Source organism: Balearica regulorum, chromosome 22 (genome assembly GCF_011004875.1).
Source record: "Balearica regulorum gibbericeps isolate bBalReg1 chromosome 22, bBalReg1.pri, whole genome shotgun sequence".
Lineage (NCBI taxonomy): Eukaryota > Metazoa > Chordata > Aves > Gruiformes > Gruidae > Balearica > Balearica regulorum.
Window position 1 is genome coordinate 5,643,208 of NC_046205.1, and position 27,610 is coordinate 5,670,817.

The 27,610-nt window shown below is 51.3% G+C and overlaps 1 protein-coding gene and 1 long non-coding RNA gene across 2 annotated transcripts in view; one reads left to right on the plus strand and one right to left on the minus strand.

The window, feature by feature from the left end:
- Positions 1-27,610, minus strand: part of LOC142604786 (uncharacterized) — a 229,422-nt gene that overhangs the window by 87,713 nt on the left and 114,099 nt on the right. The window lies entirely within an intron of this gene.
- Positions 9,878-27,610, plus strand: part of GRIK3 (glutamate ionotropic receptor kainate type subunit 3) — a 121,914-nt gene continuing 104,181 nt past the window's right edge. The window contains exon 1 of the mRNA XM_075773749.1: positions 9,878-10,270. Coding sequence (XP_075629864.1) covers positions 10,156-10,270 — 115 coding nt within the window. The 5' untranslated portion in view covers positions 9,878-10,155. The remainder of the gene's footprint in view (positions 10,271-27,610) is intronic.

Below are 27,610 nucleotides of genomic sequence, written 5' to 3' on the forward strand. Positions count from 1 at the left end.
ATCGCCTTCAGAGTTAGTGCGTGTGCTGCTCTCGCTTTACTTGCTCTTCATTTAGCCTCTGAATTGTAAAGCGTTATTAAACTTGTCCTTAGCCCCTTCAGAGCAGCAGACAAGGCTGCCACGCTTCGCCAGCAGTTGATTTATTAGTCAGTTCTGCAAGACTTTAATCTACTTGGAGGGTTTTTTCTTCTTTTTTTCCTAATTCATAAATGGGTATCTTTATATTTAATCTGTAGTCAAACTACTCCTTCCTTGATCTTTAAACTGTTAACACGAGGGTATGTAATTGCATCTCTCCAGGGCCACGTCCTCCCGCAGCGAGCATCCGAGCCCAGCGGGCGCTGGGAGGGCAGAGCCGGAACACTTTGCTCTCACCCGCTTCCAGGCTGCACCTCACCGAAATACGTGAAAGTATTATATGAGAATTGTGATTGCTTTCCGGGAAAGAGATATATTCACTTCCAATCAAAACATAAAGGCACCTCACTTCCCCGTTGCCTTAGCGCTCGCCTGCACGTCATACCCAAATGATTGATTTTGTGTGATTTTGGCTTTCATTTGTTAAATTCTGTCACGCAGCCCAGCACACAGTCAGGCTCCCCACGCCCCGGGACAACGCAGGCATCACCACAGCCAGCGGGGTCTTACGTGCACTGAAATGCCTCAGGGATTTAAAAAAAAAGTAGGGTTTCAATGAAATAAAAAATGTGCAGAACACATAATTTTGGCAAGACCTCGCTCTCCCTTCCCCCAGTGAATGCTTATAAAACAGTTATGCAAAATTATTCACTTTTTGCTTTCATATTTCAAAAAGCGAACACAAAATACTTTTTTATATACAAACACTTCAAATATTGAATGTTTACTGGACACAGTTCTAGTTTTTCCTTTACATTTGAAAAAAAGCAAGTGTCTCCCATAAAAAGTTACAGAAATAAACTATAAGGAGAGGCTCATTATTTTTCCTGGGGCTTTTTCACGCCAGGTTTCAATATGCAAGTCATGTTCCCACCATGAAGCGGAAGGCCGCGCAAAGCACAGATACAATCTAGTGAAGATTTTGGGTACATTGTCTAAAATAAAGCCACATCAGCTCTGTTTTACTTGTACTAAGACCTGCTTAAAAATATTATTCTTCTGTCTCATCACCAAACAGAAACAATAGGTAGAAATAGCAGCAATGAAATTTAAACAAGGCATTTCAGATTCAAATTTAAAGCCACAGGAAGAAGATAACCAAGTCCCGTAGGAGGCACCTCCTCAGCCGCCGCTGGGCACCGGAGCGGGGAACCGGGCGTCCCCAGCATGCGGTCAACAGAAATTCACAGCTGGGTCCGGAACCTCCTTCCCCAGCGGCACTGGGAGCTCTGTTGGCTGAACTGGGGGGAAACCAAACCAGCAAGCGGTCGCCCTCAAGACGCCGCAGGCTGATCCCTCTCTGCTGCAGCGAACGGGACGCATCCGAGAGTTACCGCTAAATACAGGAGATTCATTTTATAGTCTTTCCAGGTGCAAGAAAGACTTGGAGATAAAACATTAACAAATTCAGAGAGTCACAGCACTGTGTTTGGTTTGCGCAGAAGGACGAGCAGCTCTCTCCAGCTGGAAGACCACACGGTTTCGGGTCTCTCACCGCTTTTGTTCCCAGCCATTATCTTCCTCATTCCTCCAGCTCTTACAGTACAAACGCAACTGAGTTATCTGGAAACCCGGGGTGAATTTTGAGCCCTGCATCTGCTGTGCGACCAAAGGAGGTCTCTGAAAATGGCTTACACTAAAGGGAAACTCAGCATGGCTTGAGGCACATCAGCTTTCGACTTCTCCTCTATGGCGAGGTCAGCAGTTGCTAAAATTGCTCAGTGGCACCGGCCGCTGCTGGAAGGAAAGGGGGTGTCCCAGCAGCATGAGGGGCAGCACCCCACCAGCACCCCACCAGCTAGGGGGAACTGGGAAAACTAGAGACCAGCTCACAAGTCACATTTCAAAACCTAATTTGTTTTCTATCTTTTGAAATCCATTTTCTCTGTTTTCTTAACACCTTTAAAATACCAAATAAACATCAGATTTAAAAAAGATAATAAAAAGCAGCATTTCTCTCTTCCTGTGACTAGGAACGCGACGTACGCGGGAAGCCTCCCACACTCTCCTTTCGATCCACAAATACAGCATGCTGCACAATCCCCTTCCAACAGGAGAACACATGAAGCTGTTCATTGCTTGCTAAGCTGAAAAGCGCCAAAATTAACCTCGTGCCCAGGCACCAACAGCCATGAATAACAAGTATTTAACTGGCGCAACGGTCTGGTTTAGCACCAGATTTGAAAGGCGTCTCACATCAGCTTAAAACAAGGCCAAAAGCTTTGAAAAACCGGGCAGGAATATTCACGAGTGGTTTCTCACCGGCTGCTCTGACACCAGCACCGCTGCCCATCCCCAGCCCCGCATCAGGACCACGCGCGGTCTCATGAATTACCAATTCATTATCCAGGCAGGATAGTGGGAAAAGGGTGTTCTGCACATGTTACAAAGCCTGGGGGTTTAATTTCCTGAAATTGTAGGGAAATGCTTGGGGGGACCCAAATAATGAGGCAGAGTTCAGATGGGCAGGTGCCAGATAGATATAAGGATCACCCCAGCCCCCCAAGTCTCCTCAGAGCACGACATGGCACCTCCTCCTCCTCCCCGCTCTCGTACACCCCTTCCCAAAAGCACCATCCCACAGGAACCCAGGGCCAGGACATTTCCCCCACTGGCACATACTTTTTGTCCCCCCCATTTAACACACCTCAGCCTTCCACAGCATCTTGCCCGTGGCCGATGCCCACTGCTACGGGAAAGCTGCTTTCTCCCGGACACCCCACGCCTTTCCCGAGGCGGGGACCCCCTTATCCCTGGGACATCAGGTCTCCTGCTGACAAGCGATGCCTAGTCGTGCCCTATTGCGTTCTGAATAGCAACGGCCACATCCAGCCACAGCTTCCCCACCCAACATTTAAACTTTCTCTGAATGTGCTGGAACAACTGAGAAATTTGCTGTGAATTGGAAACAGGCCTGAGTTTGTGAGGGGATTGGGAAGAACGGCTTGGCTGCCCCTGGCCAAATTAATTCCCAGCATAATTCCACTGAAGCCCGACTTTAACAGGCATTCAAAATAACGTGCTCTTTTCCTGCCCTTTGCATGTGTAGAGGAAAAAAAAGGTATTAACAAGTCATTCCAAATCTTTGCATGGGTAATTAGACATGTGGGTAGTAAAGTGCCCTGTGCACTCACGGGTTGGCAGGTGACCAACCTTCTGCTCAGCCAGTTGGTATACTTGTACAGGAGACAAAAGGAGATAGCTTTCCTGGGTTCCATACAATGGACCGCACTTCGAAGCTGACAGGTCCAAAATAAATTCTCATGAGAATTTATCAGAAAGCCAAGGAGCATACCAAATTTTTTTGTAAACTGGTTCCATGTAAAGATAATTGCAAGCAGAGTCTAATTCTGCAGTCTCTAATTTTCCTGTCTGACTAAGCAGGCATAATTTACACCCATCAGTTGCAAATGGCTTCTCCCACCAATCCTAAAGATAGAGGGCTTTTTTTTTTTTTTAGGGAAAAAAAAAAAAGATGATTTCCTACCTCTGCAGAAAGAGGATGAAAAATACATGCAAAGGCTGTCTGACGTGAATATGTATTTCCACTCAGCTGAGTTCAAAAGATTATATTGCGGCACAGAAAAGGGAGCACTTGACAGAGCTGACTGGCCAAAACAGCTTCTCCTGTCAGGGGACAAACACGTGGTGTGATAAAGATAATAATTTAAACTGGTCTTACTTATTCATTTGTTCCCTGTTGCCCTTTTCAGCCTATACGACACGCTACAATTGTACAGATTCACCTGCTGCTGCGTAAGGCTGATGAGCAGCCGGGGCACACGCGGCTCTGCTTGCACACCCAGCGGGACACCTTCACCCTCGGGGTGCTGAGACGGCACGGTCCCTGCTCACCACCACTGCATCGTGGCCAAAGGGGCCGGGCAGCTCTTGGCGTTCTCCGGCGTTTCTGCTGTCTCGGGTGACTCTGCCGGTGGGAATGCCGGGAAGCACTCAGCCTGGTCTCGCCGAGTAAGTACCAGCCCACCTCCAGGTTCAAAACCAAGTTCAGTTCAAAAGGAGCGGCTGATCAAAGGAGTCCCTGCCGGGGAGGCGCCCAGCGAGGGTCCCGCTGTGCGGGGTTCGATGCAAGAGTCAGGCAGACGCAGCCAAGCCAGAGCCGGGGTGGGTGAACCACCACCCAACCCCACCCGGGAGTCCTGCGTTTCTGCTGTCCCCTCCCGGGCAAAAGCCCCCAGACCCCCAAGGGACAGGTATCCCTGTATGACAGCGGTTGGGTGCTGCTGCTGGTGCAAAGACCCAGGCGGGTTCCTGCCAGGTGCGTGACACCGCTGTGAGCCAGGAGGGGACCCTCAGACAAGGCAGACTGTGACATAACTGATTAAAAAGAAAAAACAAGATCTTCTCATCCAAAGAGGCTCCATCAGCCTTAGTTAAGCCAGCTCCAGGCAGGAGAGTCTGGCAAAGCGTCGCACGTCATCATGGCTCTATTACGGGCTGCGCGCTGGCTCTCCCAGCACGGCACAGCCCTCGTCTCACCCCCCAGGGCTGCCCCGGCTGGAAAGGGGGCTGTGGAAGAAATTGGTGATACAAATACCACCCGGGTGAAGGAAGAGCTGGTTCCTGTCTCCTGCCAGCCAGGGGACGTTGCGGGACAAAGCCTCCTGCGCGCTCCCACCAGCTCCGCTGGCGGAGCCCCGCCGACAGCGGGGACCTGCCCGTTCCCAGCCCAGCGCTCGGCTCCTGCGCCCGCCGCGACGAGGGGGTTTGCACCAAGGCAGGGGATGGCAACTGCTTCACGGGCGGGAGCAAAGGAGCCTTCCATCTGTTCAGGCGCTCAGCCCCGCACACGGCTCTGACCAGAGCGGTCCCGTAGCACCGGCCCCTGCAAACACCCTGCGTGAGAACAGGAGGGCAGCAGTTGGTACCAACTCCCTCCTCGCTTTCACAGTTTCTGCAGAGCATTTCTGCGCTCTGGTTTGACAGGAGCTCACATTCTCCCAGTGCGTTTGCCTGACTTTCACGATAATATATTCAGCAGAACTGGATACATTTCAAACCAGCTATTACACCACAGTATGTTCCAACACAAATATATGCAGTGTAGTGCAGCAACAATTCTTCCAGGAGCATTACTCTGTAACACAGATTGCAGAAAACACGCGTTTCCCTACCTGCCCCGACACCCGCCCCACCTCCTTCGCTCTGCGAGGACTCAGAGCGGACTGCACCGCAAAACACGCTTCCGGGGCAAGCTTGTACGAAATTAGAGAGAATAAACCTGTTAAAAATTTAAGAAGTGGGAATCTCCAGACATTGAAATCATCTGTCCAGCAACATTTACAACACACCAGCTGTTTCTGGCCTTTTCCTCAGTCCTTCACCCCGCGGCGGGGATGGCAGAACTGCCCGGTGCCTCCATCGCCGCGGCAAGAGAAACCCCTGCTCGGGGAAACACAACGCTGTTCCCACTGCAGATGAAACGCCGAGTAGGAAGTGGAAATTTTTCCTCTTCCCTCCCCAGCAAGCAAAATAGAACACAAAATTACAATAAGTTTGTGGGGGCAAATGTGGTTTCTTGCCTTTTTTTTTTGCAAGAGCTCCTAGAGCACGGGTGGCACCATCACCTCGCAAGGAGTTAACGCCTTTTACAGTTACAAAGCGCTGAGCGCACCCGAGGTCCGTGAGGCAAAGGGGGTTTCTCCCTGCGGGTGCTGCCATGCCCAGCCCCGCACTGTAATCAGTGCGATTACAGCTCCCCGGATGATTATTTCGGAAGGAATCCTTACTGTATCTTAACTTGCCATTTAAAAAAAGAAAAATCTACTGTGGCATATGCAGAGCCGCAGGAAGAGTCAGAATTAAAACCGGAGCGTTACAAGAAGAGAAGGGAGAAGAAACCAGCGCCTGATCAGACAGGAGAGGAAAGAAAGGAGGGATTCTTCATCACGGCTGAACCTGTGAACCGCAGGCTTAAATTTAATTTAGCAACCCATCAATCAAGCTGCTGGGTGTCAAAGTTAAGGGCCAGCCAGGACTGTTTCAGTAGAGGGCACTCAAGTCCCAGAAATCTGCATTTGCCAGCCCCGGTATATTTACTCTCTGGTATTTTAGGAGACGACTCGAGCACATGAATCTCGGTAATGTGAGCGCTGGGCCTCATAACTCACATTGATTGTGGTTATATTACACCTGATGCATATAAATCTAAACAAAACGCATGTGGATGTAGCTAATTCAAATGAACCAGTTTAGATACCATTAAAAAAAATAAAGAGAAGCCTCTTTTTCTTCATTAACATGGAAAAATGCCATAGCTATAGAAATGCTTATGTCTCTTTCTGCAAGGTTCATACTTCTGCTGCTGCTCTAAAGCACGATTCTGATTTGAAAAGGTCCTTTGTCAATCAGCATTTTTCCCTAGATATTAATAATTTCACCACTGTTTTCCACTTTTGCAAGCAGTTCCTTCTCGTACTTGAAAATAAAAAGCCTTGCATTCATAAATATTCAGCTTTATTTGTAGGTAAGAGAACTGAGATTTTTATGTATATAAAAAAACATAAAATGTACACAATTATCAGAGTCCTACCTGTGTAATAAATGGAGCTCTAAATACCACATATATTCACTGTAAAAAAGGCAGCATAAAAATCTAACGCATCGCAATATCTCATAACAAACTAGGAATGACCAAATGACTTCTCCTAAATGGTACACTGTGTTCATAAGTTATAAATACAGCAGAGAATTTCACTAATTATTGGTACACTATGAAGCAATGAACTACCGCATTAAAGCTAGTTTCACAGCAGTAGTGAACCGGGCAAACACCTTTATATTTTTAGCATCACTGTAAAAAACGAGAAGAACACCAGAGCCCTTCTGCTTCCTCTGTCCTTCAGCAAGGCAACAGCCCCAAATTCCTGAACAAGGGCCCCAGTTACCCCAACACAAAGTCAGCCCCGAAGGCTGGCTGCCCACGCATCGAGGCCACGCAGATGCCGGCCGCGCAGCTCAGTCCAGCATCATCCTGCTCAGTCCAGCACCCTGCCCAGCACGGGGCTGGGCAGCACTTACCCCACAGCAGCACTGAGGTAGAGCTCTGGTCCCACGAGGTGCTCTACCAGCCTGGCAGATACAGCCCTTCTTTTTTCAGCCATTTTGTCTTTGCTGTAATTATATGCTAACGACCTCACTCTGCCACAGCTGATGGAGAGTTTGGCCTAATGGCTGAAGGTCATTGCTCGAGGGGTGGACCCTGGTGCAGTGCATCCACAGGTCACACACAAAGTGAAAAAAATTAAAAATCTAAGGCAACTACAGTGCAACGTCTAAGATTAGTTCCAAAATTATCCCTCTTTTTGATCATGACATGGAGCAGCCCTGGGATCCCCTTGGAGGGCAGCAGGACGCTGCCGAGAGAGGAGCACCACCAAGCCACACACGGGGCAGGGCTGGGGGACAGCGTGGGAACTCAGGAATACGAAGGAAGGGAAGCACAGCCGTGATCTGCTGCACGCCGCTCAGATTGCTTCGGGAAGGAAAGGCCACGCAAACCCCAAGCAAGGAGACCTGCAGCTACAGAGCGCACCTCTGCCTGGCGTCCAGGCGCGCTTGGTTTGGTTTGCTATCCGGCTTCCGATAAATGATTGCTCCTGTCCTGCCTTTCTGAGCGGCACATACCTCCTTCTCTGGCCTACATACATGACGAGGACTGGCCTCCACACACCTATCAGATACTGATCAGATCAGATAATAAGAAATAAACTATTTGTGCTGGTACTGCAGTAGGATCCAGAGCCTGAAGCAAAGGTTAGAGCCTTCCTAGTGCCTGGTGCAGCAAAAAGGCAAGCAGCAGCCTCTTGACACTAATGAACTAGTAAAATATATCATCCTAGCTACATTTTAATTTAAACAGTCCACAAAATCTGAACCTCTGGTCCCAACTTACTGAAAATCAAACCCTCTCCTCTAAATGCTGGAGTCCGCAAAGAGTAAAGAACAGCAACAGAAGAACCAGCCCTCTCTACCCTCTCCCTCCCAATAGGTTCATGGGGCTTTTTTTATCTCCAGGTGCAATGATTTACCAGGTTGTGACATTTAATTGTATAACAAGTTCACAGAAACAGCTGTCCTTCATTTAAGCAGTAAGTAAAGAAAATTTCTTCCATGCCCTTTTGCTAAATCTTATGTTTTTTGGTGTCATGAAGGATAAAAATATCCTTAACATGAGAGACCCTTTTCTATAACCGTCTTTGACACAGCTAAGATTTCCTGGTGGAAGTCGGGGCCTCAGCTTGCCCACAATAAACAGTAACAACAGATCTCCTCTGAGACCCAGCTTCTGCACCGTGCTTTGAAGACACTGAGTAGTGTCTTTGCCCCTCTGGCTTGACTCTTAGGTAGGAGTTGGAGTCTCCTCCACCATGACACGATGCTGAGAAGCCAGGTCCTGCTCAGGGGTACCTTCCCGTCGCCCCAAATGAAGCCCGAGTTAAACCATGGCACCGTGTGCCCGGGGAGGCTTTGGGAAGAGTTACACCAGCAGCTCCAGGAGGGGCTAGTCCTGCCGTGGGTGTGCAGATCCCCCAGAGCCTCTTCCAGCTTCTCCTTACAATTCCATGATGACGACAGCTATCGGATACCCCGGCCAATCCCCCGGGTACAGAAACAGCCCGAGACCAGACACCACTGCGATGGGCACGCAGGGTTCCCCCCTCCACGGGTCTGCCTCACTGCAGCAGTCGGCGTGCTCGCTGCCTGCTGTCAGATCCAACACCCGGGGAACTTTTCTTTGAGTTTTAGACCGATAATGATTTGCATATGTCCCCTCCTCCGGTTCATACATTCAGGTTAAGGGAGGCTGGTCCAGGATGGGTCGCCTGAACGCAGGACAGCGATCAGCTGAGCACGTCGAGCTTGCTGCTGGGGAAAGCGATGGACAAGGAAAATTAAAAGGATGAACAGATACGGAGTAATAGTATGTTTGTAAGAAAATTAAAGATTTGCTCTTCAGATGTTCCAGGCGATGCAGTTAGCAGACAGCTGGCAAATGGGAGCGATTGGAAATGATGGAATAGATCAAATTATTTAAATGAGAAAAAATAAATTCGCCCTAGCCTAGCCCAGCAAGTTGACAAAGCAGCCTACTTATCTGCTGCATGTGCAGCCCTTTGTCTCTGTCACCGAGGTCATTAAACTCCCGGCTGCGGAGCCCCGGCTGGGCGCCCGTTCGCGGGTCCCGCCGCTCCAGCGGCCCCGGCCCCCCGGTACCCGCCCGCCGCCCCCGGAGCGGCCCGAGGGATGCTGTCCCGCCTCGCCCGGCGCCCGGCGGCGGGGCTGTCGGGGACACGGGGGACATAGGCGACTCCGGGGCCCCCCGGGGACATTCGGGACAGCGGGAGCTCCGGGGACACCGAGCACCCCGGGATCTGCCAGACAGGGGGCCGTCGGGGGCAGGGGGACGCCGGGAGCCTCCGGGGCTGCCGGGACCCTCGGCGCCCCCGGTACCCCCCGCTGCCGCCCCCCGCCCCGCGGTCCCCGCCGAGGGTCCCCGGCCGCCTCCTGCCCCGCGCCCGCCGAGCCGGCCCTGCCCTCGCCCCGGGGGAGCGGGCGGGTGTCGGTGTGTGTCGGGGGGTGGGGGGGGGGGGGTGTCAGCGTGTGTGTGAGTGTGCGTGCGTGTGAGTGTGTGCACGCTCCACTCCGGGGCTTTGCGCGAGCCGCGCGCATCAGTGGTAGGAGGGGACAGAGCCGCTCCTCCGGGCGCACCGGCAGCCCCGGCTCCGCAGGTGCCGCCCGACCGGCACCGGCACGGCACGGCACGGCACGGCTGGGCTCGGCGTGGCACGGTTCGGCTCGGCACGGAGCGGAACGGCTCGGCTCGGCACGGAGCGGCTGCCGCGGGACGGGCCGGCGCGGCCGCACTAAGATGTGCCATGAGCGGTCCGGCCTCGGCGCCGACCGGCCGCTCCGCCTGAGCCCCGGGCAGCAGCCGCCCGCTCCCCCGCTGCCCCTGGGGCCGTAGGGCCGCGCCGGCCCGCGCCCTCCCCAACGATGCCCCATCTCTGGCCGGCTCTCCGCGGCGTGCTCTGGGAATACTGGGCAGCGCTCCTGGTCGGCGGCTTCTGGGGCCAGTGCTCGCACGGGATGCCGCATGTCATCCGGATAGGTAAGGCCGCCTCTCCCCGCGGGGACGGGCCGGTAGCGGCGGGGCGAAGTTCGGGGCGCGGTGCCGGGGCGGGGGGATGCGCTGCCCGGTGCCGGGCAGGACGCTGCCGGCGGGCGCGGAGCGGTGCCGGGCGCGGTGCCGGAGGGGCTGTGTCCCGGCACGGAGCGGTGCCGCGCCGCTGCCAAGGGGGGGTGTAGCGCGCCCGGTGCGAGCAGCCGCCCTGGGCACGGCGCAATCGGGGTGCTGGGCACGGAGCAAAGAGGAGAGCAGCGATGTTCTGCCCCCGGAGAGGAAGGATGCTGAGCCCCCGGAGAGGGGAGATGCTCTGCCCCTGGCGAGGGGGGGAGGCTGTGCTGCTACGAGGAGAACCGCGCTGCCCGGTGCGAGGAGGGCTGCCACCTCCCTGGAGAAGGGGATGCTCTGCCCCCGGAGAGGGGGGCTGCTCTGCCCGGTGCGAGGAGGGGTGCTGTGCCAGTGCGAGGAGGGGTGCTGTGCCCGGTGCGAGGAGGGGTGCTGTGCCGGTGCGAGGAGAGGTGCTGTGCCAGTGTGAGGAGGGGTGCTGTGCCGGTGCGAGGAGGGGTGCTGTGCCCGGTGCGAGGAGGGGTGCTGTGCCAGTGCGAGGAGAGGCGTTGAGCCTGCTGCAATGGGGGTGCTGTGCAGAGGTGCTTTGATCTCAGGCCAGAGGTGCCCAGCACAAGGGACAGGCCGTCCAGGGGGGCCCGCAGCACCGAGCCCCGCTGCCTGGAGGATGCCAGTGGGCTGGCTGTGCCGCAGCCGCTGCTGAGGGCCAGGCGTGTTTCAGTGAATTGCTGAGGTTCTGGGGAAAATTAATTTTTAATAATGTTACATAAAGTAATTGCACAGATAACAGCTTGGGAAAGAGTCAACGATCTTTCTTTTTCTAATTAAACGAGATACTTGTTTTAAGCATGTCATGTAAAGAACAGTGCTGATTTCCCGTTACATCCCATGTACTTTGCCATCAGTACGCATTCCCAGGGATTTGCTATCTGCCCAGTAAAAATTATAAGGACAGGTTTACCTGTCTTTTCAGGGACCAAATTCTAACCCAGAGAAACTAGTGAAAACTGAATACATTTGTGAATATGTGGAAAAAATGGGTCTTGTTTATCCCAATGCAACTGCACAGCAGCAACGTGAAAGCCAGTAAGAGAAAAATGCTAGTCCTGAGAGACAGCCGCTTTCTGAAGTGAAACACTGTCACCTCCAGCACGGTTTCGAGCAACTGCATGGCCCAGATCGTCTCATGGACAAGGGCTTAATTCCTGCAGGGTGAACGACTGCTCTCCCCTGGACTTCCGTGAACAAGGCGCTCCAGGCAGACATGGTCCTGTGCACGTCGTAGTGCCAGAAATGGTGGTGGAAAAGGTTAACGGACCTGCCTCTGCGGCCTGGGCTCTGGCGGCTGCTGAACTTTTACTTGAGCCAAGCTGCTTGGTATGCTCAGCCACAGCCTGCAACAGCTGGAAATGTTTTGTGCAACAGAAACCCGCTCCCAGGAAAGCTCCCGCCGCTGCTGACGGGGCACGCCGGGCTTTGCCAGTCCCACCACGCGAGAAGGGAGGAGGCATCCCGCTGAGCTGTGGCAGAGCCCCCCCCCCCCCGCCATCACCAGCCTGTCCCCACCAAGTGCCGCAGCGGCATTTCTCTTCCCACGGGTCCCAGGGCACGGATCCCCGTCGGGACGGTAAGCCGTGTGCCCCGGGGATCCTGCCGCAGCTGGGAGCGCTGGGCTTGGAGCTCATCCTGCTTTTGGCTTGGCAACAGCAGGCCTGATTCTTGGTGGCCAGCCCCGGCGTGCTGCCAGGCTGGTGCTCCGGAGGCAGCGTGCAAGGGGCTGCTGCTGCTGCACAAGCAGACTCTTGCACGGGAACGACCTGAAGTCGCTAGGGCGGGGGGTGCCGAGACCTCTGGAATAGCAACGTGGCTCATGGGAGGCATTCCGGCCCAGGAGTAGCCCTGTGGCTCTGCGGAGATGTTCAGCCGCAAGTCCAGGTGCCTCAGTTGTCCTGAAAATGGATTTTCTAGACAGGGATCGAAGCAAATGCACAAAAGGACAGAGGAGCTTTCACCCTGGAAACTGCTGCCAGCCCTGCACCGACATCGCTCGGCTTTGCTGTAGCTCTGCTCCCCTTCGCCCGGAGCTCCCCGGCTCAGGAGTGGGGGACACTCGCGCTGGGCTGGTGCAAACGCAGCGAGGCGGCGTGCAGGCAGGCAGGCAGCAGGCAGGAAGCAGGCAGCAGGCAGGCAGCAGGCAGGCAGCAGGCAGAGCTGCCCGCTGCGGGAGCACTGCTGCGCACCACCGCTGCCAGCACCGCCGTGCCTTCCGCAGGAACGGCCTTGCTTTAATTGCCGAGAAATACCCTAACATTCAGCACCGCATTTAGCCTTTTTCTTGATCGGTAAAATAAGAAACTTGAAGATCAGAAAAAGGCTTTAAACGGGGCTACAGGGAGATCTGTGTTTACCTTCGCTCTCAGCTAAAACTGGCATAATTTTGACCTCTTTTTCAGCCCGCTGGAAGATTGCAGCTTTTTTTCCCCCTGCATTAATTTGTGCAAAGCTGCCCTGGCTTTCAAGTAATTCTTTTAATTATTAGGTTATGCCAAGAAGTGGAGAACACTTAAATAAGTATTGGTTTAGAACTGAAAATCAAACCAGAGAGAAAACAGGTAACTTTTCAAAGCTTTCTTTTCCTATAAAGCTGACTATTAAAACAAATACAGGAAGAGATATCTAAGAAAGGGAAGGAAAAGCCAAAAGTGCTCTCTCACGAGTAAAATATAAATATTTAATCGACACATCTAAACATAATCTATACATATATGCGTACAAAGACAATCTGTGCCTCGTTGCTGGATTTTTTTTTATTAAGTAGGAGTTTGTATCTGAAGCTTATTCAACAGCTGTTCAATTATTATGCAATCTGTTAAATATTTGAAAATGCTGTATCAGAAAACACCGTCCAGATCTGCTGCACGCTCAAGGTGCTCAATTCAGCTCCGAGTTATTCTGGTATAAAAGACAGATAACTGTAACGGTGCGAGTGGAGTTACTCCGTGTTTACACCACTGTGACTGAGAGTAGTCTGTGATGCTGCCAGCCCTGACTGCGGATGAGATCAGTGAGATTATACCTGTTATTAAGTGCTGCACTGAGCAGCTGAGTATTTGCAATATCATGCCCCTCATATAGTAAAAGCAGTGAGTGCAAGATGATTAAGCTACCGTAGATAGCCTATTTATCTAACCTTTCTCTTAGATTAAAAAGCAGTGGTAGCACCCCTTCAAAGTGACAGACGAGAGCTTGGTGCCATTTTGTAGAGCCTGATGGCACCGGCCCTAACAAAGCGAGGCGGGATGAAGGGAAACGGTGTCACACGTGGAGCCTGAAGGACTGGCGTTTCATAGCAGACCGGTTTCAATCGCCGTGCTTTGCTGAAGCATCATCAGAAATTACTCAGAGTGATTATTTTGATGGATGATGTGTTAGCAAGATATACGTGCAGATCAGATGGATGCCAACGGTCTGAGATTAATAAGTAATTGTAAAAAATAGACCACAGGAGCCGTCAATCCATTTTTAGCACTTGCATTTGTTGATTAGTGGGTTTGTTTGTATTCAAGTGCTGCTGAGGAGGTGACACCAAAACCGCGCAGCCCCGCTGCCATCGTTTCCCTCGGCCACCCCTGCTCCCACAAGGACAGGCAGGGTCCCCCAGCCCTCCTGGCTCTGGGGTCCCCCCAAACCCCGGCTGCGTGCTCGCCTTGCCCTTCCTCTGCAGGAGAGGCACGCTGTGCCTGGGAGGGACTTCATTTTGCTTTCTGCATTTTAAAAGGAATCACCTTCACCTCTGGGTTCTTGCTCTCATTTTGTTCGGGTTTTTTTTGTACTGAGGTTATAGTCCCGCTGATATTTGTCGCAATAATTATACCTCGAGCATGTTTGAAAGTCCCACTCTTGTATCGCTGAAGTCACTGTGAACAGGATCAGATTCCAGCTAAGCTTTTAAACAAACAGTCCTGCACGGAGGAATTTATCAGATTTTATTTCTTGTAGTCTCTTTCTAAGCTGTGTTTGTGTAGAGAAGGGGTCAGGGCATCGATTGTTTGTATGATTTGCAAGTAACACAGAAAAGACAATCAAATTGGATTGGAGTCTGTGTGGAAAAAAATCATTGATTATTTTATATAAATACATAGAAAACAAATTCTGTGGATAATTATCCTCCTCTGTGTGATTGGCTTTTCTGAGGCTTATTATGCCTGTCTGGAATTTTATTTTGAAATCACCTTCCCACACTCTGCAAATGAAGTTGTATTTTTAAAAATAAAGGGAAACCCAGGCTTTTCCAGGCTGCAAAAGGCAGAGCCGCAGGGCTGGGAGCCGCATGGCTGGGGTGTCTGTGGATGCGGGAGAGGGAATCCTCAGAAAGGCGGGTCCAGTGGTTTTCAGTTCAGCTCACGCTTGATGGCCGGTGTCCTTCGGGGAGGGCTGGCAGGACGGCCCAGCCCCGCTCCCTCGCTGGGGCTCCTGCGTCCCACGGCACGGGCTGCGAGAGGGGCCGGAGCCCCACCTGCACACGCTGCCCACGGCTGGGGTTTCTCACCCCGAAAATGGGGCGCACGTGGGCCGAGACTCGCCGTTTTACCCTTTTCTTCTGAGAGGGCTGCAGGACGTGTTTGCCCGCTGCCCGAGCTCCCCCAGGCTGCCCGAGCCCCGCGGGCAGCCGCTGCCTTGGCTGTGCTCGCCGGGCACGGTGAGGATGCGGCGGCAGAGCCGAGCCGGCCTGAGCCCCCGCCCGGGCTCTGGGGGTCTGCGAAGCAACGAGAAATTTCTCTCCGTGGCTGGTGAGCCGATGAAACGTGGCAGGGTAGGAGCAGGTAGAAATTGAACTAAGATCGATACGTTTCCCCCTCCTCGAAGCAAAGAGCTTCAGAGATGCAGCTTCACAGCTCCCGAGACCAGCCCGCAGGCTCAGAAACCGTTAATTGGGGGAATCTTCCCTGCGGGCAGCCTGACTCCCACCCCCCCGCTGTGTGCTCCCCAGTCTGGCGTGGAAGCACGCAGAAAGCTGAGCTGGGTTTCCCCTGGCCGGGAGCGGGCTGGGATGGAGCCCTGTGTGCTGCGGGTGTGAATCCTCGATGGTGTCTCACACGGGGGCCCCGGCTGAGGATCTGGCCCTCAAACCTCCCGGGGCCCAGCACGCTGATGAGCTGCTTCAGGATTCTGCTTTCTGCACGTTCACTGTTGCAAGTAAAGTGCTTTATTTAGTTTTGTTTTGTTTTGTTTTTCCTGTTTTTAAATCACTCCGTTGCCTTTGTGGCTTCTCCTGCATTTCCATGTGTATTTCTGTGGCCGCGCACCCATTGCTCAAGCATTTAATGGTTGATAAAGTTATTTCAGGTCATGAGAGGCTTTGTGTGTCAGATAACGTATTCTAGTAATTTCAGCAGGATAGAAGGGTGGCAGTGTAAATTGTTTGGTGGTAAATTAATTCTGAATACATTTGAATAACAATGTTACCTCTTTATCGCAGAATAGTCTAATTATTTGATCTTGGCATCCTCTTGAGAACTTCATACAGGAAATTAAGATCAAACCACAAACCAGAAAAAAATAGACCCTCATTCATCACAGGGGCAGGAGTACCGCCAAAATAAACAGACCTACTTAGTGCCGGGCTGCTTCCTCAGAGCAGGCACGTTCCCCCGACCGCGTGCACCAGCACGTCGACATCCCTCATGGGCTGAAAGTCAGCAGAGTCATGCAGCACTTGGGTGGTGAAGGAGCCTTGGGTGGTCTCTGGCTGCGCAGAGAGAGGTGGCTGCTCTGCCCCGTGCCTGGCACCTGCCTCTGCACGGGGGAGACGGGACACGCGCCTGTGCAACGAAAGCTGCTTGCTCCTGCCACGCTGCCTCGTTTGGTTTTATCACCAGCAGGTGCAAATGCATTGCTACCGCTTCAAATTTAATTTCTCCGTCTCTGGATGTTTTTATTGCTGAAACTAAACGGAGGTTGATATTATGAAAAGATTTCTGTAAAGTCACGCGCAGAACAATACTAAAAGTAATTCAATCTCCAGCAAAGTTGGGTCTCTCTTGTCCTGGGAAATGAAGTGCTCCTTTGGTGCAGATCAGCACTTTCACTAAATTAGCAATCCTAACCGAAATGCAGCTTGCTTCTCTCTCCTGCTGCCAGTGCGGTGCCCGAAGTCAGTCCAGGGCTGGCAGCTCAGCAGAGGGCACTGTGCCTCTCGCCTCGCACCCTGCCTGGGTGTTCCTGGCCACCTTCAGCTCCTGAACGCTATCAGGAAAGCGTTGTATTAGCTATCAGCCCTGATTTCCAAGCATTTGCATGGAGTAGCTCTGCCAGAATAGCTCCGATGCTGGAGTCTCTCACGGAGACACAATATCAAATAAAACCCGACACTGCGCAGTCTGTTTGTAGCAAGCATTAAGCCTCATAATCCAATGTATTGCGTTTCTCCACCAGTTATGCTGTGCAATCTCCTTTCCCTCGTTTTGGCTAGAGGTTTAATGCGATGCCGTCTAGACTGCTTTTTTGCCTTTGCATACTTAGAAGACAGGCTGGTGGAAGTCTCTGGGTAAGGCAGATAACGAGTTGAAAGCACCGGGACTCAACGGGCGAGGGGGGGAGAGAGGCAAATGTTGGAGAGGAGCTGAGGGCTGAACGCGAGGATAAAAACGGCGCTGTGGCGATGCTGCCAAAGGGAATAGATGTGAAATGAGCAGTGCTGGTTGTCTTAAAGCCACGAGAATTGAAGTTGCTGTGGCTGCAGACGTTGCCGTTTGCAGCGACTGCACGGGGGATCCCGACGCCCCACTGGTGAACGCTGTGGGCTTCTGTGCCCCTTGGAGACTCAAGCTGCGTGTTTCTGGCAGGGATTGTCTCGGTTTGGGCTGACGTAGAGGGGATTCAGATGTGCTGGGGCTTCACACGTTACTACTGGTGTTTGTTCACAGTAAAACCAGGGATAACGTGCTGGTATTTATGACTCATAATAAAGCCTAAAACAGATGCGGGTCCTTAGCACAAGCAAGAGCTCTTAAAGCAGGTGGACGGCTCAGTTCACTGCTTTGTCTTTGCTCCAGCCCCAGCTTTTCTTTGTGGCTGCCTCTGTTAACCCCTTTAGCTCTCGCCTCCTGCGCCCCCCCCTTACTGTGCTGCCCCGCAGGGAACCTTCCTCTGACGTTACAGCTTCGTTTCTCAGGTTTGCACTACGAGACGCTCGCCATGTCGAGTGTTACCTGAGCGTTCGGCAGCATCAGTGCTTGTGCTTTAAATCTGCGGCAAGACATTGTGCGTGAATACGCAAATATGGACGCGACTGCTCCGTTATCTCTGGGAGGGAAGGTAACCAGGAAAATGCCGTTGGGTTGCAAACAGCGCTGAGGAGAGCCGTGGGGTGTCAGAGGCAATCCCCACTGCTGCTCTGAACTTCCCCCTACGCACCCCAAATTGTTCGGCCTCTGCAGCAGTGTAAATAAGGAGAGGAAAGCAAACCCTGGCCATCGGCGACAAAAGGCCACCTTGCTGTATCTGTATTATTTACTATTTTAACCCAGGGACCTGGTCGGACTTTGGGGTTTGCTGCTGTGCCCCAGCCAACAACCAGCACCCCTCCGTGAGGGTCAAACGCCTAGAGTAAAATCAGAATCGGGAAGTAGTAAGGGAGCAACCGGCGCATTCAGCATTACCTCCTTGGGCTTGGGGCACTCAGGAAAGCATCGTGACCTGGAAAACAGCAGGAAGGACTGGGCTTCGAAGGATTGGACTGTGCGGGTATGGCCCCGGTGTGATCTTGGCTAGGCTCGCACCTCTCCATCGCCACGTGTCTGAGAGCAGTGCTGCGGTGTGCAGCGTTACTGCAGGTCACCCTTCTCTGGCAGTCACAATACAGATGGTTTGTTGCTCACAGGTTGGGGCGATAGCAAACACCTCAGTGCTTTCAGGTTTTAAACAGCAAGCTGGGCTGTGCTGATTCACCTGGGACAGTTTTTCTCCACCGTGTCTGATGCAGAAGACCCACCAGTTATTTCACTTTATGAGGCTGTTTTCAGTCACTATGCACTGCTGGTAAATACTCCGGCAGGGAACCCGTCGTGCTCAGGATGCAGGAAAGGAGGAAGGCAGAGGGATCTCGGGAAGCCGGACAGCCCAGCGGGGCAGAGGCCCTGTGTAGCCTCAGGTGAGGAGGCACCAGCACGGGAAGAGAGGGTTCCCTTGGTGATCACAGAGCTTAAAGTAAGGACATGAAGAGGATGCTGTGGGAGTGGTGGAATAAATCTGCCACAATGCTTAATAGTGCAAAAGGAGAAGAGGAGGAAATAGGAAAGACAAGATTTCTGGCTTCTAGATTAGAAGTCCCTAAAGGGGGAGACCGTGCAGTGTGGCATCAGGAGGAGAGAGAATGCACAGTAACAACTTGAAAAGTCATTCTAGTGAGGCACAGGGTGCTGCACGATGGTGATAAACTAAAGATCTGAGCACAGGAGATTTTGGGAACGGGGCTGTGGTTTTCAGCTGTAATTTGTTCCTGCTTGTGCCCTTTGGATTTGCAGGTAAAGGCTCTCCCAGGCAGCTTGAAAGATGCTGTAACACATTTTGTCAGCTGCCTGAGCAAGAGCATGACTTTGGTATGAGATGGCTCACTTGGGTATTGCACAGCAGGAGCAAATGGAGCCTCCCTGCCAGCCTCCCTGCCTGCCTCCCTGCCTGCCTCCCTGCCTGCTTCCCTGCCAGCCTCCCTGCCAGCCTCCCTGCCTGCCTGCCTCCCTGCCTGCCTCCCTGCCTGCCTCCCTGCCAGCCTCCCTGCCTGCCTGCCTCCCTGCCTGCCTCCCTGCCAGCCTCCCTGCCAGCCTCCCTGCCTGCCTGCCTCCCTGCCTGCCTCCCTGCCAGCCTCCCTGCCAGCCTCCCTGCCTGCCTCCCCAGGCAAGCCCACAGCCAGGCAGTGGGAAGGTGCTCCCATACCTTGCACCGGAGACCAGCGCTGCTGGTGAAGGTCTGCAGAGGCACCGGTTGGTGCCGGGCTCAGGCCTCAGCCCTGCCAGGAACCGACACACCAAAGATTCACCCGCCTGCACAAAAAACCCCCAGTTCATGGTTTTTTTCTTTGAAGTACAGCCTGACCTTCTTACTCAAGTCACACTAAGTCTAAAGAGTACACCAAAATAAGGAGTACTTGCAGCTTGGATTAGTTCAGTCAGTGTAGTTACTGAGTCAGAAAAACATCCCTGTTCGGGAAAGTTTTTAAGCAGGCATATAAACCAGCTAGTATCAAGGGAACGAAACAAAACCTTAAAATTACATAAATGTTCAGATGGATTCTTGAATTTGGGCCTTGCGCTTTGCTCATCGCTCTGGGAACGGGGCACCCAGGGATCCCCACTAAGGGGTATCCAGATTCCCAGGTATGACAGCACTAAGCGCATTACAAGGCTTTTGAGGCTGATTGATTTAAATTAGCCTTCCATCCTTGACATCTGCAAACAGTAGCTTCAGGAGCATTCATTAGTGCCACTGCAGCAGCTCGGGTTGTACCGGTGGTTCGTACGTCCAATAAGGAATGGGAAGAGGCCATTGACTGCTCGTACGTAGGCCACTGGATACTCATTAGCTGGTAATGACATTTGATTGCTACAGCATGTCCTTTGTTCAAATTGGGGACTTAGAGGTGAACAGACCAGCTCTTTCAACTCACCGATACCCAGGTGAATAGGAACATAAGCCGTTCTTAAAATAAGAGAACTGGTACTGCAAAATCCAAATTCGATATCAGATGTGGAAGTACGGTGAGAGAACCAGCGTTCCTGTGGGCGGCTTTCCCCCGCTTCAATGGAGAGATGGCTGTCATCTTTAACTTATCTCCCAGGATGAAACAGTAAATAAAATCTGGTATAACCCACAAATTTAGCTGAGTTATGGCTGTCTATTGGGACGGAAGTGTTAGACTTGTTGGTTAGTTTTGCAGTGAATTCAAAGCACTCAGAAGTAAGTCACAGCAGTAATTTTGAATTCCACCCCCTCGAGACACCGCGCCTGCCTGGGCGCACGGGCTGAGGGGATTTTTCCCTGGCTGCAGCAGAAGCTGCATGTTAGAAACAGGGCTGATTTTGTTATGAATGGACCGAATGGCCTCGTGCTTAGCAGAAGATCTGAGAAAAGCTTTTCGCATGAAGGAAAGAGCCAGGCTTTGCTTTGGGAGCCGCGCGCACCACACCTGCCCCTCCGCCTTTGCTCTGGGTACGGCGCTGCGCCGCTGCGCGGGTGCTCCTCGGGGCTGCGCTGCGAACGTGACACGGCGTCTGCCAGAAGGGAGCTGCTCTGCCGGGAAGTTGGCCTTTAAGTCATCAGCGAAGAATAATGCGTGTGTCTGTATCGCTACGGTGTCTGGGAGTTTGAAAAAAAAGATGGCTGTTCTCATTGCCGTAGAAAGAAAGGTTTTCTTTAAACCGAACAGGTGCTGCTCAGTCTGAATTGCTCTGATTCATGCCTCACTGGAGGGGAATTATTAATCTCTCATATTCTGCACAAGGGTGGCTGGTATATATTTTCTAGTAAAAATTAGAGCAGATCAAGACCGTTGCCTAACGCTTTCTATAACCATTTGCATTTTTATATACACGGAGAGAGTTCTGACAGTGTAACAGGACTGCGGCTGTTCGGGTGACATCGGACCGCAGCACGGGCAGCGGCAGGGTCTGGATCCTCCGTGTTGGAGAAGGAAAGAGAAACTATCCTTGGGGAGCGCAGTGTCAGCTCCCCTCTCATTGCCGTCTTTGCCTTTGACTTTCCAGCGCAGGCAGCAGAGTTTCTTGGGCAAGGCGGCAGCTTCCAGAGAACTCATGTATTAGCCTTCCGGGCAGTGTCAGACCTGTAGGACACTCGGCAAATGACATCTTGCAGCAGTTTTCAATCACTGCCAACACATGACTTGGAGCAGTTACTCTGTTTTCTGTGTTGAGAGTCACAGGAACATTATGGCACCAGGATGCGACCAGGAGATTTTTTAGAAATAACTCAGCTCGGCAATATCGTAGTCATAACTTGCAGGAATATTTGTATTCTCTCTTCCAGATTCTTGTTACAGGAAGTTTATCACAGACCATTTCAAACGTTTTTCCCCAGAGAAAGCATCCAGCCATTAGGTTTTTCCTTTCTAAAGCATGTCTGTTAGCTTAGCTTTTGCTGTTATTTATTAATACTGCTATAAGGCATTTCAATGACATGCTTTGCCTGAGGTTTTCAAAAAACTACTTCACGTAGTTCCTGCTCCTTTCCTTGGGAAGCAGAAGTGAGCTTGCTATCGAGAAAGAATCGTGAGACAAACCTGCTAAAACCAGGCCCAGAAAAGCTGCTGGCCAGAGCTCCAGAGGGGCACAGAGGTGGGTGGTTTCTCTGACTCCTGGATATTCCATTTTTCATTTAGATTTTCCTTTGTTCTTCTTTTTTTGCTCCGATTCTTGTGCTGCTCTTGCTCCCTCTGCTTTGCTCTCACTCCAGACCCCGTAGCTCGGGTGCCTGCTGAGGCTGGGGGTGCACGGGCAGGTTCCTCCTCCGCACGCCGGTGGTGCGGGGCGCTCCCCGTTCCTGAGCTCACGGCGGGCTGCAGTCACACTTCGTTCTGCAGGATGTGAATCGGAGCCTCCGTGCAGCCTCCCCTCTGCTGCGGCATTCCGGGGCACTTTCTTTTTCTCCGGTGATCTTCTGCGGCTCCCCCAGCCTGGCTGCCACCGGCGCCATGGGCAGCATCACGGCTGAGGGTGCAAGCACTGGCCCCGGGGCTCTGCCGGTCACCCTGCCCGCTGGCCCCAGGGCTCTGCCGGTCACCCTGCCCGCTGGCAGCACGGGGCTCTGCCGGTCACCCTGCCCGCTGGCCCCGGGGCTCTGCCGGTCACCCTGCCCGCTGGCCCCGGGGCTCTGCCGGTCACCCTGCCTGCTGGCAGCACGGGGCTCTGCCGGTCACCCTGCCCGCTGGCCCCGGGGCTCTGCCGGTCACCCTGCCCGCTGGCCCCGGGGCTCTGCCGGTCACCCTGCCCGCTGGCAGGCAGGCGAGGAAGGTTCACTCACTTCCTCGAGAGCTTTGGGAGGGAAAAACTGTCCCTTGGCACTGCAGAACTCCGAGACGTTGTTCCTTCATTGGATGTGCAGCAAAAGGTACACAATGATTAACCTTAAAAGTATAAGCTTTCTCTTTGCCTGCGCGAGACAGATTTATAATATTTTCTCTTTCTTTTTTAACACTGGGTTCTTAGTGCAGACAGTGATTTATTGAATAATCAATTTCCTTATCTATGTAATACATTAGAGTGATCCATCAATGCCAGATAATCAATCCAGCTTGTGATTTTAAGTGTATAAGAGTGTATGTATGTGTACTTGTATATATATTTTCCTCCCGTATCGTTGTCAGGCCAAATAACGTCTCCCTTTCCGCGCTCCTTTTTCGGTGACTTTTGTTTATGGTGTGTAAAAGAAAATCACGACATTATATTACACCTTGTAAGTTTTACGGTACTTGAGAGGTTTATGCGGTATGAATGTAAAGGGCAATGCAATAATGCAAAGGGCAGTGAGACATTTTTAAGCACAGAAGGATACACACGGAGCTGCAGAGATAAATCTGGGTGGATAATCATCCCACAGTGTCTCTCCTATTTATGAGAGAAAAAGACATTCACTGCAAATCATGCTTCAGGTCACTTTTGCCCTGGTCTCTGGCTCTGCTTTGCATTACAGGCTGCTTAAATTGTTCTTAATCTAATTTGGGATCTCTGCCCTGGTGTGCTGCCTGTGCTCCTGTGCGCAGTGGAGGTGGGCTCACCCCTGGCGAAGGACGATGAAATTCCCCATCACTTACGTGGTACGTTGGTCTTGTCCAGTTCAAGGACTTGAGTAAATGGAAGATCGTTTGGCTGTCCTCTGTGAGTTAGGAAAGGGTTGATCTAGAGAACTAACCACGGGGGGAAGCAAGAGGAATCGAAATGACGAAGCCTGAAACTATGGATAGTTTAGGTGAGGAAGAAGAGCCTGGGTCCAAAGTCTCCCCACAGTTTGGGTGTTCGCTGCCGGAGCCTGCTGAGGTTGAGCTGGGCAGAAAACTGCCCCTGAGAACAGCTGCTACCGCCGTGCATCCTTCTCACAGGTGAATATTCAGAATTCAGCATTTGTAATTAGCAGTAGAATTGGAGACAAAATGTCATTACTTTTTGAGGTCAAGTTAAGTTTTATGCATAGGTCACTGTTCCATGTGCTTCATTCAAAATCCAATTTGGTTTGTGGGCTTACGACGGCAGAAACACTGACGATTATGCTATCTCCACATGTTCAGTACTTTCTGTTGCAAGGAAAGATATTGCCTTAATGACTTCCAGTTTTAACTGTTGGCACTGAGGCAGGATTTTCCTGATTTGAACCATCTCATCAGAAGTTGAAAACTTAACGGGAGACTGGAAGTCTCGAGAGGTGGCAAAGTGCCGCGGAGTTCCCAAGGTGCCGAAGCAGGCTGATGGCCGGCGTCCTGCTTCCCACCCGCAAGGCAACGGCAGCTTTCCCCGCTTTTAAAGCCCACGCTCGGCAGCTCAAAGCAGAGTTTGCAAACCCAGGGGCAGGCCCCTCTTTTGGCAGAACGTCCCTGGGATGAGAGGAGGGGAGAAGCCACAGGAAAATCCTCGGAATCCTTGTCCCTCCCCTCCGGACACCAGTTCTGCAGAATCAGCAATTTCATCGGAGCTCGCTGCAGAGACCTGCACCTCCCGCTGCTCCAGATGCCATCGCGGCTCAATTTTTTTGCAGTAGTGCTATAACCATTTTAAGCTGAAACAGGGACCTGTAAAAAGGAGGTTCTTCGTTTAAATTTCTGGTCTATAAAATCTTAAAGATCTGTTTTTCCTTTATAGGGAAAGAAAACCATTTTCTTCCTCATTTTATGCACTTTTCTTCTTAGGAATTTTTATTTCTGCAAGATGAGTTTTTGTCATCTTTACTTAGAAGAAATTCAAAATGAGTCCTTGGACGTTTAGCTTCAGGCTGATACCTAGGCTTGGCTCATAATATTTGAATGGAAATAAGATCTTTAGTTTCTTTTCCTATTTATCTACATCATGGGGAAAGGGTTATCCAGAAAGTGTGTTGCAAAATCCTAGATGAAGCCAGTAACATTTTTTAAAATGTAGAGCTTGTCTTTGCACAGATTATCAACTTCACTTAAGATTAAAGTTATAAATAAGTGTTGAATAGAAACGATCCTCTGCTCTTCTAGCAGCCACCGTCAAGCCCAGTGGTGTGTTTCAGTAGGCAAGACTGACTCTGTATACGTGCCCATCTATTTAGAAACTGATAAGTAAAATGACAGTTATATCCATAGTTACTTAATTTTCTTATACATTAATGTGGTGGTGATTATTTGAGGAAAAACATGAAATATTTTCTTGTCTGCAGTGTAACTTTATACATTAAGTGTGGCAATTTCAGTTGCTGGATCCATTTCTTCCAATTAGAGGCAGAGCAATGGCATACTAAAATCCGAAACCCAGCCTGATTTGCATATCCTTATCTTTACATTATGAATTCACATTTAGGTTTAGTACTTTTTGGAGGCAATTCCAACCTCATTAACTCTCACTCTCTTACTCCAAGAATCCCCCCCAGACACTGAGTGAAGCAACAACTCAACCACTCACACGAGCCACAAGAAAACCCCACGGTCCTTGTTCGGGGTTTAACCTTGGCAGAGGTGACCTGCCACTTTAGTCTAGCCTAAATAATATCCTCGGTCCCCTCGCATTGCAGCTCCCCCACGCTATCTTCATTTCGGATGCTGAACTCCACTCTTCTCCCTCTGGCCTCAAAAAGTGGAGGGAAGAAATTAATAGAGTTTAAATCTTGGACAAGCTGTACTTTCTCCTATTTTAAGAAAAAAATCGCATTCACAGGCTTCCTCAGCAGCTGGTTGGGTTTTTCACTTATTGCCAGTGCTTGGAAACAAAACGCTCAATATGTTCCCTGTTTCCTCAAGATCCTGCAAGGTGCCACCAGCCTGGGTGACAGCCCTGAGCGCGCCGCACGGACTGCACCTGGCCCCGCTCAGGTGCCTTTACCCGGGGGTTTTTCCCCAACCTGGTGACCATCTATATTTAGTTCTGGCCCAGGAGCCTGACCTATATTTTCTGACTGCATTATTAAGGTCATTCGATGTGGTTACATGACTCTTTGTGCTTTGTGAGTGTTTGCGGGGAAACCTATTTCCATATGAATTATGAAAGTTTATGCCAACAGGACTGTAATTCGTAAATTGTTATGACAGCAGCATTTTGAAAGAAAACACAGAGAAACCAGGGTAATAAAACTTGCCATTAAGGGAGTGGACTCGTGAGTCCCGGAAAGAATTCTTGTCCAAGGATTATTTATGATCATTACACACCAAAATGTGTTTTTGCATTTTTATTGCTAGCAAATTACTTGTAAACCCACTAGGGAGCTAATGATTTTTCCTTTGTGGCCATGCTATTTCGTTTTGGTTTTTTATATATAAGTTTTTGCAACCAGATAAGCCATCACTTTTGATTTATAGTAACAATAATTATTTCTAAATCGCCTGGATGTTAAAGGGTTAACCATCCCTGGATTTCAGCTGACAAAAACTACAGGACAGTGATGGATTTCGAAGGGAGAATGGCTGGTGGTGCCTGGGCAGGTTTTCCTCTGGATTGCTTTAATGGTTCTAACTACCTCTAATGGGGAGCACAGATTATTTATGTTCTTCAGTAGCTTCTCATTCATTTTACAGTGCACTTGGTTGCAGATTCCCAATTTCTTGGCTTCTTCATTAGTGTTACCTGTGTAACAGTGCAGAGTAATGGGAGCTACTTACTTCAGAAAGGAGCATTCCAATTCAGATTCCTTCGCAGGAGGACAAGAGGAGTATGAAGCTCTGGGCAGCTCCAAGGAGAACGTGGGAGCAGGGGCAAGATTTCAGAGACTTTCCCATCTCCCGACCGGCGTGGCCGGCACAGGTCTGCGGGGACTCGGTGCCCCGAGCAGCCGGCTCTGCGCATCCCGGCACCGCCTGCTCCCTGCTCCGGTCGCCCACGGCCGGTTGCTGGTGCTAAAGTGCGCTGGACGCACCCCTGCCCCTACGGCTGCTGCCCTGCCCATCGCGCGCGGTGGCTTTTCCAGCCCGGCACTAGCGAAGGTCTCTGCGCACAGAGCCTCTGGTGCAGCCGCCGCTGCTCCCCGCCGCAGGAGGGCTGCGCTCGGAGGTGCCTCCGCTTTACCTCCTCTCCTCCAAACACCCAGGCGCTCGCTCTCTGCCGCGGGTGCAGGTTTACAGAACAGCAGCATTTTGCCCAGTTACTCCTCAGGATACGCTGATCGTTCAATGGAAGAACACCACGGCTGCAGAGAGCAGCAGGAAGCTCAAGATCAACCTTAATATGAAGGCTGAGTCCTAAATTATTCACTGCCATGGTTACCGGGGTGCCTACACCTGATGTTTCTGATGTGCCGTCTTGGGAAGACCGTCCTGGTGCAGCGTAGGTGGGAGCTGCCTGCCCGGGATCCAAGCTTGGTGGCAGGGCATCTACTGGTGTCCCTCCCGGAGCCCTGTACCCCGACCTGGAATTCCCTGGACACAAGTTGCAAATGCATGGAAACGTTCGTTAGATATTGGGGATCGTGGGACATTTGTATGTTCATTGCCAATGTCAGTGACAAAACCAGCATTCGACTAATTGCATTTTTGATCGCAATATAGCAATTTGTTAGAGCTGCATTTCCTTTACAGATTTTCAAAGCCCTATTTTTAGAAAAGTATTTTTTGATCTTTCGTTAGCTCCTGTTCTGCTCTGTTACAGACTCCCCGCGTGGCTTTGAACAAATGACTTTGCTCTTCTGTGCCTTAAGTCTGTACTTGTAAAATAGAGCTAAGCGCACTCCCCGCATCTCTGGGCTATTGTAACGGTGAGGGTTTTAAAGACTGCGACAGGCGGATGCAAATAGCTGAGACTGCCGCACCAAGGCAGGGTCTTTGAGGCAGAGCAAATAGGTAGGAGCAGGCGCAACCCTATTAAACTAGTGAAATACTGAGATTACAACCCGGGACACTCTGACTGGAGTCATTCTGAAAAAAAAAAAAAGAGTATCCTAAATATGCTTAAGTGCTTATTTAATGTAGATTAAAAAAGTTATTTATTGAAATTTAACAACTGTTTACTCAATATGGGACTGTAAAGCCTTAAAACATACTCTTAATAATCCCTTGGTATTTAACTAATGTACAATAGTGTGTGCTATTAC